The 15,128-nt window shown below is 34.3% G+C and overlaps 1 protein-coding gene across 1 annotated transcript; it reads right to left on the minus strand.

The window, feature by feature from the left end:
- Nucleotides 1–3,638: 3,638 nt before the first annotated feature.
- LOC143628485 (putative protein phosphatase 2C 5) lies at nt 3,639–7,156 on the minus strand. Its single transcript, XM_077098072.1, has 7 exons — nt 6,909–7,156; nt 6,665–6,836; nt 6,351–6,568; nt 6,160–6,267; nt 5,467–5,592; nt 5,131–5,363; nt 3,639–4,118 (listed from the first exon to the last, which is right to left on the minus strand). The coding sequence occupies exons 1-7, from the start codon at nt 7,119–7,121 to the stop codon at nt 3,926–3,928; spliced, it is 1,263 nt and encodes a 420-aa protein (XP_076954187.1). The 5' UTR covers nt 7,122–7,156; the 3' UTR covers nt 3,639–3,925.
- Between the last annotated feature and the right edge of the window lie 7,972 nt (nt 7,157–15,128).

Genomic DNA, 15,128 nt, shown 5'->3' on the forward strand with positions numbered 1-15,128 from the left:
AAACCTTAAAACCTTACCTGTTCACGACTGAAAGCTGGTATTTATACCCGCTGCCATTCGGTCAGGACTCATTCGATCGAATGAGTCCTATTCGATCGAATGGCAGACTCATTCGATCGAATGAGTCCTATTCGATCGAATGGCAGACTCATTCGATCGAATCAGAAACTGGTTCGATCGAATGAGTATCCATTTGAAAATGCTCTTTCAAATGGATCACTTTCAGCGTGAACCACTACCTAGGTGTACAGCATACAACATAAACATTCTAAACTATTCGCCAAGCGACGGCCACAAAATGTGCACCAACAGATTGTGTGAATGGGGCCACGAATAAAGGTTGTGGGTCAAAGCTAGGTCTTGCAAATAGTGAGGTTGGTAATCTCCATGGATCATCAACCATTGTTGAGACATTTTGTTGTTTATGCTATCTTTCAAAGTCTGCTAGTTGAGCCTTGAGGAATTTCATCTCTGACTCTTTGTTTGAGAGAGTCATCGATGTCTACATTGCAGGAGTGTTTCTGACCATTTCCATTAGCTCTTGATGTAGGTTTAGGATTTTTGTTTTAATTTCATAGATAATGTTTTCCAGACCTTGAAGTCTGTTGACCAGAACTTCTTGGGTTCTGCTGAAGTTATCATGTTGAGCTAAAATTGTTGTGAGAACTTTATTCTAGGCAACAGCATTTTCACTTTGCCAGTTTAAAGTTGCTTCTGCTGCAGTGGTAGGGTTTGAGGGACCACTTGGTGTCATGATGGAAGAGTTTTGTATCTTCCATGAGTGTTTGGCTTTCTGTTTAGGTTTCTCAAACGGGGTTAATGGTGGGAATTCTGCTTGGTAATCTGATGCTATGGTGCAAGGGGTGATTACAAAACATCTTTCCAGATTGTTGGGAGGCATGTTTGGTGGAGGTGATGGTTTGCAGGGTTCGGGTTTTGAATTTGGCTTCTGCGTTGAGCTACCATAAAGGACATAGTAGTCAAACTTGCCTGATGGTTCACCTAGTAGACCAACTTTGGGGTCTCCATCTTCATACCTTTTCTTTAGAGATGTTGTGAGCTCTTCTTTTTTGGTTTGTCTTCGTCATACTCAACTCTGGAAGCTTCTTCTACGCAAGATGGACAATTGCATACATCGTAACAAACGTGTCATGTGTGTTGAGTTGGTGTCGGTGGTGGTATGGTTTGCATCATGCTTATTGTTGGGAATATGTTTCTCCGTTCTTGGCTTGAGAACTTGATTTCGACCATTCCATCTTGATGCTTGACAAACTCTAGGGTTGTGGTTGTCTGGACAGGGGTTTGTGGATTTGTTCGTAATTTGTTATCCATTTTTCTGTTAACAGTTTTATCAACTCTTATCTGAATAACTGTTTTGGAACATATGTGCAGGTTGGCATAGCGTTGGAATCAACATCAATGAATAACGCGTCTCCATCGTTATCTTGTCTTGTAGTGACGAAACCAGAACTTTTCAATTGGAGGTCGTAATAGAAATTTTATAATTGTTATTCATTAGATAAATCAATACTCTTCTACCAATAACGGGTAACCGTAACTTTCGATAATATTTTTAAAACATTAAAAAAGTGCTTCACTTATGCACCATTACACAAATATTTTTCTCACAAAGTTACCGAAACACCATTTGGTTTAAACATGGGCGCGTGACCAAACAATATCATTTCCTATGAGTTGATTTCCTTTCTACTTTTTTTAACTATTATTTTCATTAGCATTTAAACGATTTGATAAAATATATATTTGGTTTGGTATTTGAACCCATGTGTCTTTCCAAAATGTATGCTCAAATATCATACTAAGCTATTTTTAACAGACTAAAATAATAAATTACAAATCTAAAATTATATAATATATATTAATTAAATAATAATCTAACATTGTAAAAAAAGAAAACGTGAGAAATTATTAAATAATATATATTAACTTTTTTTTAATGGCCAACAAACATAGAATGCCTAGGTTTACAGATGATCAGATGGCAAAAGGTAATTGCCAACTGGCCCAACCCAGCCACAGAGCCTTTAAACGCTTCCAAGTTATCTCTAGTTTTAGAGAAAACCCACCCCCAAACACTTGATGATGAAACCTGAATACCTCGTAATCAAACTGAAATCATAAATATCCTAATATTCCTTTGTACACTAGGAATTTAGTAAATAAATAATCATCAAGATATACGCAAAAGACAAAATAGGTTTGACTTCTAACCTCAAGTTGAAAGCTAAGATAGTGTGAAAGAAATTGCAGATGTACAGGTTATTTTTTGTTTTTGTTTTGATTTGAGTGGAAAAGTAACAAATAAATATTAGGTAAAATTTATTTGGGCTTTAAATATAAGTAAAATGGGTTACTTGGCTTGGTTTAAAAAAAGCCCATTATTCAAACTTTAACACAACACAACTTGATTCTTCCTCTTTTCTATCATGTTCTTTTCTCATATGTCTCAGAGTCACAGTGGTTGAACAAGTTCGCCGGACTGCCGTGGCGCTGCCGCCAACATTCTCCGCCGGAAAAACTTGATATCTCAGCCTTTCTCTTTCAAAATTTAACCCTTGTCGGGTTAATCTTGCCTGGAAAGTATTTACTTCCATCAATTTGAATTTGGGCTTTTAGGGCTGTGAGAAGGGATGGGTCGTTTATACACATGTTGAAGTTTGGGTAAAAGGTGATAAACACAGTGTCTCCGTTCAGAGTGGTTTGTATAGTACCTATACAACATAATATTGTAAATGATCAGCATCCTTAGTTTGGAATAAGTTGTATTAATTACGGAGTTTCAGTTACTGAAAGCTCTTATGTATTTTTCAAATATATTGTATGTTTTGTTTTTCTTTTACTACCTTGTGTTATTGCTTTTCTCTTTTATGTTGATTTTCTTTGTATTTATAAAAATGAAAGCATCAAAAGACTCGCGAAAAGTTACCTTCACACATTATGTTGTATGATTTGATTTAAGAGGTAACTCATTACAGATAAAGATCAACTTAAATATAAGTAGTACTGACTTCATCTTTCTATGTTCTTATGGTCAGTAAATAGCGTCATTATATGTTGGGGCGCCTGTTTGTCGCTAAGACGGATTGCATGAGCCTCAAGCCCTCATATACTTATTGTTCGGCTCAACCGAGATGGCTATCAAAATTGTTGAGTTATGGTTATCTTATTACAAGGGTGTTTCCAGTGGGGAGCTGTAATTTTAGGATTGTAAACAAAAAAATATTTAATTTTGTAAAAGGCCGCAAATTTTTGTTCACTTTACGCCCCTAAAGTAGTTGAACCAACCCTACCCAACTCAACCGTCGAAATGACCCAAAAATTTCTCTTATCCATACCTTTAAAACTGTAGCATCTAAATACAACGAACCTATTGGGAAAAAATTCTGAATTTGTCACTGTATTTATAGGTGTCTCTTATGTAAAGATCTAAGATCATTTTGTAATTGTAATAAAAAATTGAAAGATCAGGGGGAAGATAAGAGAAAGAAGGTGGTGGTGACAAGCGGCGTTCACTAGTCCAATCGGCGGCGGCGGCAGGGGTGGTGGTGGTGGTGAAGAGATTTAACATATTACAGATAATAAACTATTTAAAAACAAAAAAAAGTTGATTAAAAACAAGTTCAAACAGAATATAACATCAACAGACATTACACTGTTGCTTGCACAACCAAACACTATCACACTCATATACTTTCTTATATATATTGTAGCATTTGTTCTCAATTAGTCGGCCGAGCACAAAATATAATCGACGCACACACTCCTACACCCTCCACAACGCCTACCAATTCTTTATCTTAGATCTCTTGCACACGCGGTTTCAAGGTTTTAGCAAAAGAGACCATTTGCTCACACTGCCAATGAAAGAATGTATTAGTATTTACCTTACTTGGATTGGGTAATATCATATCATCAATGTCGGTACACTCGCCCTTTTCCCTTCCATTGCATCTTTCTTTCTTCTACACTTTGAACACAACATGGGTCCCGATGATGCCGAGAATATTGTTCCAGATATGTCATCATTTGGCGCCTCATCTCCTTGACAAACCGCACATCTAAAGATTCCCGAATTTACAGGCAAACCTTTTCCCAGCCTGCAATGAATACACAACATGTCATATATGGAATCCTGAATAAATAAAAAGGAAAACTTTCGTACCAAGTGATCAACTTTTAATGGTTAAAATTGAGGCGGTGGCAAGATTGTAAATAAGAAGTTAGAAATGACTGAAAGGACAAAACATCTATTGTTGACTCTTTTTGGTTAAATCTAGTTGCACCAACCTTTTTAAATACAATTAAATTATATATTTTTCTGATTTTTGTAAAATGTTATACCATAAAATCGAGAATTTCATCATGTTTAATTTGAGTACAGAATTGCCATATATTTTTAAAACAGCTATTTTCTTACTAAGCGTAGGAAGGGCTTTATACCATTGATCAAACTTTTTAACAGTTGAAACTGAGATGATGGCAAATTGTAAATAGTAGAAAATAAAAAATTGAGTAAATGGACAAAAAAAATCCATTGGTGACTTTTTGTGGCTAGATAAATCTAGTTGCACCATTTTTTAAACACAGATAACTTTTATATATTTCACTGTTTTTTTTAAATGCACCATAAAATCGAAAAATTTTTTACGTTTAATCTAAGTATAGTATTACTATATTTAAAAATGACTTTTCTAGAAACGCTGATATGCCATTGATTATAGCAGTGCGTAATTATATACATACGGTGCATGATTATAACTTGTAATTATACTGTTGCAACATTTTATAAACACAGATACCTTTTATATATTTCATTGTTTTTTTGAAAAAATGTACCATAAAATTGATAGTTTTATTACGTTTAATCAAGTATGCTATTACTATAATACTATATTTAAAGTGACTTTTTTTACACATGTGGCATGTGATTATAACTGGTAATTATACAGACCCATTAGGTTAAAATTCACGTGTCGCACCATGGTGGCTTTGTACACTTTAACAAACTCCTTTTTACAAACGCCGGCCTTTAATAAATGTTAATAATTAAATGAATCTTAATTTTAATATTAATGCCTAATAAAGAAAAAAAGTTGATCCTTAACATACCTTTCAGCAAGCATTGCAGAACCCTCTTCAAACAGCTCCTCAACAGTCCCAACAGAAGAAAGCTTACTTGGTCCTTTATTCAAAGATGTATGAAACCTTTTTCCATGAATGAGTGAAGTGAAAAGATTTTGTTTCTTTTTGGGAGTTTGAGGTATTGCTGGATGCCCATATGGAATAATATCAACCACCACGCACGTCGTGTCATCTTTTAGCCCACGCGACCTTAAAGCCTCCTAAAACAATATACAAACCATTAAAATAAGAATATAATATCAGGGTTATTATAAGTGAATATGTGAAATAAAGGTTATATTTAACCAAAAACGGTCATAAAACCTTGACTACAAGCTTTGCAGCAAGTTCAGCAGGCAATCCACGACACGATTGTGCAGCTGTTTCAGATGATAGCGCGTCCCAAATTCCATCAGAAGCTATTATAAGTCTGCCACCGGAACTTGAAAGCTACATATGGAAATTAAACGTGTCGGTTTTAACTTTTAATAGTTTCCAATATATTTACAACCTTCACTTAGGCTTGTAAAGAAACCAAGCAAACATTAAATGAAGGTGGTTTTCTTGTCCCTGTTTGTTCGTTAACAATATGAGCATCCCATGTTCGTTTATGTTTGCTCGTTAGCAATAAAAACGAACGGGTAACAAAGGTAAATGAACAAAGATAACTGTAAATATATTAACAAACATAACTGTCAAAGCCAGTTAAAAAGTAATGTGAAGAACAATGTGTTGGCCATTGGGCCTAGAAAGTTAATAAAAAGTAGACTGCGTTGTAAGGGATATATAATTTTAAATGAATATGTTCAAAAAACATAAGTGAACGAAGTTAACAAGCGTAAACTAACAATCATAAATAAACATAAACGAGCGTTCACAAAAATACATGAACGAACGAGACATGCGTTGACGTTCGTTCATATAACTAAATGAACAAAAGAATTTGTTCATGCTCATTTATAATTAGATAAACAATCATAAACCTTCACTGAACGATCAGTTTGTTTATAGACGTACCTTCACTTGCTTAACATGTGGTATTGGAACAATAAACTCTCCAACATCTGTATCACCAATAGACCTCGAGAGGCACAAACCACCAGGCCAACAGCGAAGTGGGCCCACCTATAGAATAAGATAATAATGTTTACAACTTGAAGTAGACTCCAAGTACATAATTCAAAATTCAAGTTGACTTCTAACCATACCCCATTCCCTCCAAAAATATTGAGGCGTCCAACTTCACCGCCACTTGCAGTTACACGTTCCCGTTCTTCAGCATTCTCTTCAAGCCTATGGTCAACGGTCAGCAGTGATACCACGCCCGCTTGTGTGTCTAATATGCACCGTGAATCCCCGACAGATGCAACGGTTATAGTCCACCCGTCAATCACAACAAACGTAACCGTTGTACCAGATGTCTCACCTATTATTCATCAATAACAACTGAATAAACAAATGCCATAAATAGAGATAATAATCCAATATATGAAGTCAACCGCTCAAAAGCAAAATCTGTTACCTTTCTGTTGAAACTCGATGTCGGTTTTCACAAACCCTGCAACCAATGCTCTTGGAAGCGCTTGAAGCCATTCTTCCCGTTCACAATCTTCAGGAATCGCGCTTAATATGTTGTTTAATAAGTTTTCCTTTGCAAAAATGGCAGCTGATATGCCGTTATGTCCATCAAATATCTACCCAAAAAAAAACAAAATTCAGTACCAAAATACATGTTTAAGCATATAAGGAACTGTTCGTATCTATACCGCAAAAACCGAGAAAGATGTCGAAGGATTTCCAGGAATTCTCTGGCAATCGGGTTTGATCAAGAAGTAATCTTCCCCTTTCTTTGCAAGTGCAGCTTGTCCATAATTAACAGTAGGTTTCTCCACAGTTCCATGACGAAGCTCCCGACCGATTAGGGTTCCGAGAGGTACAAGAGCCACCGACTTTGTTTTCATTGCTTCCGTTTCACTCATTTTAAGCTGTGGATTCTCATCATGACACCGAAACCCTAATTCAATTTCAAAATCACATCAGCTCATCATAATCCAGCAACAATACCATTCATATGAACTTAAAGCCTACACAAATCTTCATTAAAAAAACACTGAATTGTAATGTAAATTCCACTGCATCGATTTCAAATGAGCAATTCAGATACAAACAATCGAATTGAACAACTGAAACATACATAAACACTCAATTACACAAATCTTCATAAGAAAATAAAAAAAAAGAAAAAAAAAACTTAAATTGTAATGCAACCACTTAATTACACAAATCTTCATAAATAACTTTTAAAAAAAACCTAAATTGTAATGCAAAGACTCAATTACACAAATCTTCATAAATAAATTGAAAAAATAAAAACATAAGTTGTAAGGCAAACAGTCAATTACACAAATCTTTATTGAAAAAAAACGCTAAAATTGAAATGCAAACACTCAATCACCCAAATCTTCATAAAAACCCAAAATTGCAATGTATAAAAAACCTTAATTGAAACATCCAAAAACACTCAATTACGCAAATCTTAATAAAAATAAAACCATAATTTTATAACAAAACTTGCCTTCACACAATTTGAAATTATAAATTCGGACACAAACAATCGATACATAAACAGTGAATTAAAGAAACGATCTGCAAAATGAATCGAAATAGTGACTTACATTGAGGAAGTTGCAATCAGATCTAGAGGAAATTAGACCCACATTGAAGGGTAAGAATTTGATGGTTGAATGGAATTGTAGAGAGAGAAGTGAAATTGGGGAAGAAGATGAAGAAGAGAGAGGATGGGTTTGGGGCAAATGTATGTGCTCTGCTGTGCTGTCTGTCTGATGATAATGACATTTGACTCTTTTATTATCATTGTCCCACATTTTCTACCTTTCTAATCCACCAAAGCCTCCTTTCTTTTTACATTCTTTTTCTTTTTTGGTTTCATTTTTAATAAAGTCATTGAGGTCACTAAAAGTTTTGTAAATACTGTTTTATTGGACTATATGTATGCGGGACTCTGAATTTATCAAATAATATTGTGTCATGCAGTTAGTGAATGCTGACTGTACACTCGTTGAAGCCACCGCTAAAGTGTTGAGGATTTTGAAATAGCAACCTGGATAATTCAAATGGTTGTGTGATAACTTGCAGATTAAAAGTTATTTTGGTGGTTTTTCAAAACATTTTAATCGGATAAACTCTGAAATCAGACAAAAAATTTAATTTGGAATATGTGAAAAAGATGAACCAGTGTCTCGATTAATTGGAAGGAACGTCGTGTATTAATGCAGAAGCAGTTGGGTTTTGATAACTGCGTTAGGCAACTATAATTCAAATTTTAAATTATATTAATGTGCCTCCAAAATAAATCTTATGATTATGTGTGACATAATTCATAAATTAATTTCCACACCCAGCCAAGGGCCCTACTCCTTGGACCCTGTTAGAGGCTGCTGCCCCCAAGACCCTGCAACCGAGGGCGTTGCTCCCGGACCCCCGCTTGTTAGGGGCTTTGCGATAACACCATAATAGACTAAAGCAAGCGTGCACTCCGCACATCCTGAGATTACTTAATGTTTATTATGATTACATTGATCAACCATTTAATCCAATTATACTAAAATATTAACATGAAGCCGCCTGAGCCTGTTATGGTTCAAGCAAACGATGACTTCATCGAATTTTCTGATTTTTTTCTTTTTTTTTCTAATATAACATAATAATATAACTAAAAAAACTAATTTATATAACCCAAAAAAAAACCTTTAACATCCTAAAATCATTAAAAAATATAAATTAAAAAACTTACGCATCCTAAAACTATAAAAAAATTACAAATTTAATAATAAAAATACAAATTTATCCCTCATCTCCGCCGCATTCTACTCTTCGGCTTCGTTCTTGATCTACTTGGATTTTCTCAAGAACAAGCGCATGTTCTTGTTCGAATACTCTCGGCGCATGGGATCGAGGCTGCTAAAGTCATTGGTAAGAAAGCCTAACTTCTTAAATCTGTCTTTTGAAACTTTAACACCGGCCACCGCTTTAATACTACTCGATATTTTGTGGGCATCTTCGACAAATTCCGGATCGACCTCGGTACTTGTGGTTGATATTTTTCCCCGGTCCCTTCCGAGTGGTTGACGTAGACTTGTGGTTGATCTTCTTACCCAAACACGTTTAGGTCGATCCCTACACGAGCATCCGAGCTACTAGATAAGGCATACGCACCGGACGAGGTAGTTTTCGTACGCTTTGGCATGAGCCACCATCATGGTCCGGTGTAACTAACCCGACACATTTCGAGCACGACTTGAGTATTTGCCACAAGTAATCCTCGTCCCACGTTTTTACCGGTCCGTACTTGTTGAACACTTTAGCTTTCCATTTGAAGATCATCGCTCCCGCTCGATCGCATTCGACGATTGTTTCAGTTATGTAAATTTGTAAAAAGTCCGTCAAATTTGCGAGTTTCGGACCATCTTCCCGATATCATCTTTTTGATGCAGTCCCTACTTCTCACCATCCTATAAAACAACTCTCGCACTTTGCCCCAAAATATATACGATGCTTTTGATAGTTCACTGCAATTAAATAAAGATTAACAAATGCTTAAATTTTATACGAAACAAAAAAAGGTTAAATAAAATATCCGCTTGCCGATTTTCAGATATTTCAACCGATGCACGACACAAAGCCTTTTCTTCTTCTTATGACCAAGGAGTTGTTTTTCTTTTTGGAACGACCACCTTGGCCGATTGGCTCGAGCCTTTTTACCAACCTCTTGTGTCTTTGGAACAAAAAAAGTCGGGAGACAGTGGTGACATTTGACTCAAGTTATGCTCCATATCGGTGGTACCAAACACGTTGTCATCGTCTTGACCAAAAGGCATTTCCATTCGGTAACCCCCCCCCCCCCCCATTGATCCATACTTTATAAAAAAGGTAGATGAGTAATATGATATATATTTTTTTAAGTCGTCTAGAGAGAATTGAGAATGTTGGTAATTTTTTAAAGTTAACGGGGGTTTATATAGGTAAAATGAAAAACCACAAAAAAAAAGTTTTTTTTTTATTTAACCCAAGCCCCAACAGTCAGATCACGCTTACCAAGGCCCAACGCTCATTTTAGCCACTGCGAGCCGGCTCGCGGGCCGCTCGCTCGCGAGACCGGTCGTGGCTGCACGTTGTGGTGTTCGTGGCCGACGTGGCTCGTACTAGGCCACTCGCGGCTGTGTGACTGGCCACAACGGACACCCTAAAAATCTCTCTTTTTTACACTCACTTTCTCTTTGTGAATAGATAGTAAGAGATTTTACAGTGGATAGGTGTATCCTGACTTTGGATTACTTTATAGATTACTTTGTGCTTTTGTCACACTCCTCCAATATGCTTCAGTGGGTTTTCTAATGTTTTCACTTTTGATGTTCAAGGGTTTATTTGATTCCATAGTTCGAAGTTGATGAAGCATTCGATGTTGATGCTGTTGTTCGCTGATTTCTGCAATAGATATCAGGCATGTTCATGACGAGCTACATTTTGGGTTTGGTTATTGTTGATGTGCTTTGTAATGTTAAAAAAATATTTATAACGAGGTATAACAAACAAAAAACCTAAATGATATACATAAATCATCTTGAATTTTCTTTTTCCATCAATCTTTTCTTCCGATGCCAACAAATGTTTTACATAGAGCTAAATATGTTATAATATCATATCTTTTATGACAGGTAAGTTCTTTTAATCGGTGAAATCTTATAGATTTGGTCATTATAAATTGTCATCATTGTAACAGGCAAGCGCAAAATGACTGCTTAGAGGATGCGTGTGGTAAACAAATAACAATGAAAGAATATGATGATAGTAGTTGGTTTAGTGGTATAAGAGAATCCACTTTGATACAAGTCAAAATTATGCCTTAGCAAAGGGGAAGTCAAAGTAAATGGAGCATGCGACTAAGCTAGCAAATGAAGAGGAAAGTGATAGTTTCACCAACAGGATATATTCGAAATTTTAGGTCATGAAGAATTTGTTAAGCATTCTTTCATTTCATCACTAAGAACTTTAGAAAGAGAAAGGAGATGATTCTAGAGAGAGCATTAATTGTTAGATACAAATCTTTGTATAGATTTATGGACGAAAGTTGTAATAATTTACTTTGAAATGTTTTATAGGTTGGCATGCATGAAGAACAAATTATTATATTATAACTTAAGAGACTGAAAAATACAAGTTATCAAGTCTGATGGACAAACTTCTAAAGAGCATTCTCATTCCGTTCCCTATCCCTATATTCATATATATCATATAATTACACTGAAAAACACTGCATTTCTCTCTCTTTTTCAATTAAATAATATTTTTTATACCTTTTTCATTACAGTTTTATCTCTCCACCCTATAATTTACAAAACAATCACAACCTATTCCCCAAATTTACAAAAAATCACTACCTTTTCTCTCTCCACCTTATAATTTACACTCACAACCACACCCTATAATTTACAAACCATCCTCACATAATTTTAGGGGATGGGTTGGGAATGCTCTAAGCACGTATAAATTTGATAAACATGTGTTCTATTACAAGTGACCACCACAAAGCATTAACACTTAAACCAAATTCAAATATCATAACTGTAAGAAACAAATCTTCACAATGCACCACTAAAATTACAATGTATACCACTTTATATTATATTTGGTTCATCAAGTATGGACATTTAATTAAATGTTTTAGTGGTATAAATGATTAATTATTAATATTATTATTATGGAATATCTATTAAAACTTGTTAGGAACTCATCTTTTACCATTTTGTTATGAATTTAAGTAAATTTTATCTATTTTGGTAATTTCTCGATCCTTGTGGTCTTTAGTATGAAGTATGAACCAATATTTCATGGTTAATGACGCTTATAAAACTTTTAATTCGGTTGGTTATTGAACGGAGTCCAAAACTGGATGGATAAAAACAAGTCATATTAAAAACATATGATAACATGTGTATCAGGCAATCAAGGACGGCTCAAAAAGTGAAATAAAAGGGCTTTAGACCCCATTAAGGATGGCTTTAAAAGTGAAATAACCAGGATCCCAAATTTTAAAAAAGAGACATCATATGTAGGAAATTTGGGCTTTAGAATCGTTAACGATGAGGTTTGTGATCTATAATTATACATATATAGAGGTAACATAAAAATCATAGGATCAAAAGCAAAATAATTTTTATCTTTTGGTAAAAGAACACCTAAATTTAACTATCCGCTTTGTACCTCGGAAGAGGATTGAGCCAACTACGTATGCAATTTACTAGAAATACTATAGGCGTTACTAAAGATACCCACTCTCTAAACATAACACTTCACAATATACAAAATGAAGCAAAAACAATAAAATCAAGAGATTTTTTTTTTTCCAAATGAAAACGTTGTTCAAATGGGATCTTTGCCCTCGTTACTATTAAACACCCAATGGATCATGTTTACCCACTTAAATTAAAGAAGAAATATATAAGGTTGACAAACAAAATGATGATGTCATTTTTAATGGTGCTAGTTGACAAATAAAAGGATTATTAATAATGAATGTTAATTCCAGCCGAACAAATCACCATCGTCTTGTCAAATGAATTTTTTTTCTTTAATGATGTTGACCTTTAATAAGCCTAATTTCTTATGAATAAAGAAATTTGTATTTGATACTTTATGCTTTTAAAATTACAAAATACGTATGTGACATGACTTATTGTTTTCTAACACATTAATTCTCATGTAGTTTTGGAATAAGTATAAGAATACCTATCATTGATGGCTTTGTTTTTCTTATCAAAAGTTTAAAATTATAATAAACTAGTACTTACAAGGGGTTGTAAATCGTTTATTTACAAATCTACTTCACCCAAAAATATGGAGTCACCACCGTCGCCTTCTGTAAACCGTTAAAAAAAACGAATGAAAAACATTTGTAAAAACGTTAAACCATGCACGAGGGGTCATATTGACGAAAGACCATCAACAAAACAATAAGTACAACACAAAATTATTTAAAGAAAACAAAACAAAATAAAATAGAAAGTCCGAACATAACATAAAAAGACGAAAATTAATTTATTAAAATTTATAGACTCTAGTTTAACTCTTATAAAGTTCGGGGGATGATTGTCACACCCCGACCAATGAAGGCGGAAACGTCGAGACGCGACATGATTGCTCATTGCATAATGACACTATAAAGTTAGAATATTTAAACAACTCATTTAAATCCATATCATCATAAATAACACAACAATTGTTCATACAAAATGCCAAATAGATAGATAAACAAATAACTTGTTTTTTTTTATTTTCTAATATCCTAAAGTCAAGATAATAAGTTTCTTCAAGTAATCCAATCAAGCTAACATCAAACCTGTAACATTGCATAAAATAGAGTTTGTCAACACGAAGGTTGGTGAGCAATTTTCATAGTTTTGGACAATAAGTATATAGTATGAAATCCACAACTAGTATATGAAAACAATAAATAATAGCAACAATTTAGAAAATAAAACCGTCAATAAGAATACATTGACGAACCGTCAATAAGAATACACTGACGACAATAATGAAATCATCAATAAGAATACATTGACGACACCTTTCTATATGGGGATACCATATATCTCGGAATTAACGTATGATCATACTTTGATGAGGCTACCCGCCTTAGCATTCAAGAGGCTACCCGCCTTAGCATTCAAGAATTTGCACATAATCATGTAAAGCATATAACACCAAATCGAGCATTTATTTAAGTAAACATATACAATACGTGTTGTGGTTTAAGACTCAAGTATAAATCGTTTGAATTTGAATAAGTATGCAATGCCACCCCCAAAACGAAAGATGGAAAACGGGGGATGAAAAAGTACTCACATTAACAAGAAACTTGAAAGATAGTGTCGTGAATAATCGGAGAGATCGGTTTAACGAGCAATACCTATATTAAACGGGTCTTGTGTTAGTAGGTAGTCTTGGAAGGGTTTAAAATAAAATACATGACAAATAAAGTAAATAAATAAAGTTTAGGATTTAAAATGTAAATATTTGAGAAATTAAAGAAACGAGTTTTGTAAAATAAGTTTACTCGAAACCGGGTCTCGGTATTCTATTCATTAGTTTTTTTTTCTTTTTTTACTCAACCTATGTTAAGTAATAATGTGGGTTAAAATGCGATATTGCAAAACCTTTGGTTATAAGAATACCAAAACGAGGTTTAAACGAGTGTTCGGTTTATCGGTTCGGGACTTGATAATTGACCAAGCTCACAGTTAACTTCCCAAAATAATAAATGTTATGAGATAACTCAATAAAATCAAAATAGACTTAACCAAGTATGTAGTTCTATTGTGAAAAACCTTAACGTTCGTAAAGCGAGTATACGACCTTATCGGTTCGAACTTGTTATAAGATCAAGTTGGTTACCGACATGCCAAGTATGTTTAGAAATTAACTAAAATTGATTTAAAATATAATCTTGAAGAAAAATATGAGTTTTGGTGGCTAAAAACACACTTGTGTGTATTAAGCGAGTGAACTCGGTTTAGTTCGGTTTTTGGTTCGGTCCTTGACTCGGAATAAGACCGAGGATGGTTACCACATACCCAATTACCATGGAACTTGTAAAATAACTTATAAATAATAATACTCAAGTTTTACATTCAAAAAGTTAACAATAAAGCTTTTAAACAAAAGTTCGGTTTTTGGTTCGGTCCTTGACTCGGAATAAGACCGAGGATGGTTACCACATACCCAATTACCATGGAACTTGTAAAATAACTTATAAATAATAATACTCAAGTTTTACATTCAAAAAGTTAACAATAATGCTTTTAAACAAAAGTTCGGTTTTTGGTTCGGTTCTCAACTCGGGATGAAACCGAGGCTAGTCACCACATACCCAATACCATGGAACTTGACAAATATGAAAAATAAACTAA

This window comes from Bidens hawaiensis, unplaced genomic scaffold (assembly GCF_021521415.1).
Source record: "Bidens hawaiensis isolate Kalapana, Puna unplaced genomic scaffold, B.hawaiensis_p1.1 tig00005003_1, whole genome shotgun sequence".
Taxonomy (NCBI): domain Eukaryota; kingdom Viridiplantae; phylum Streptophyta; class Magnoliopsida; order Asterales; family Asteraceae; genus Bidens; species Bidens hawaiensis.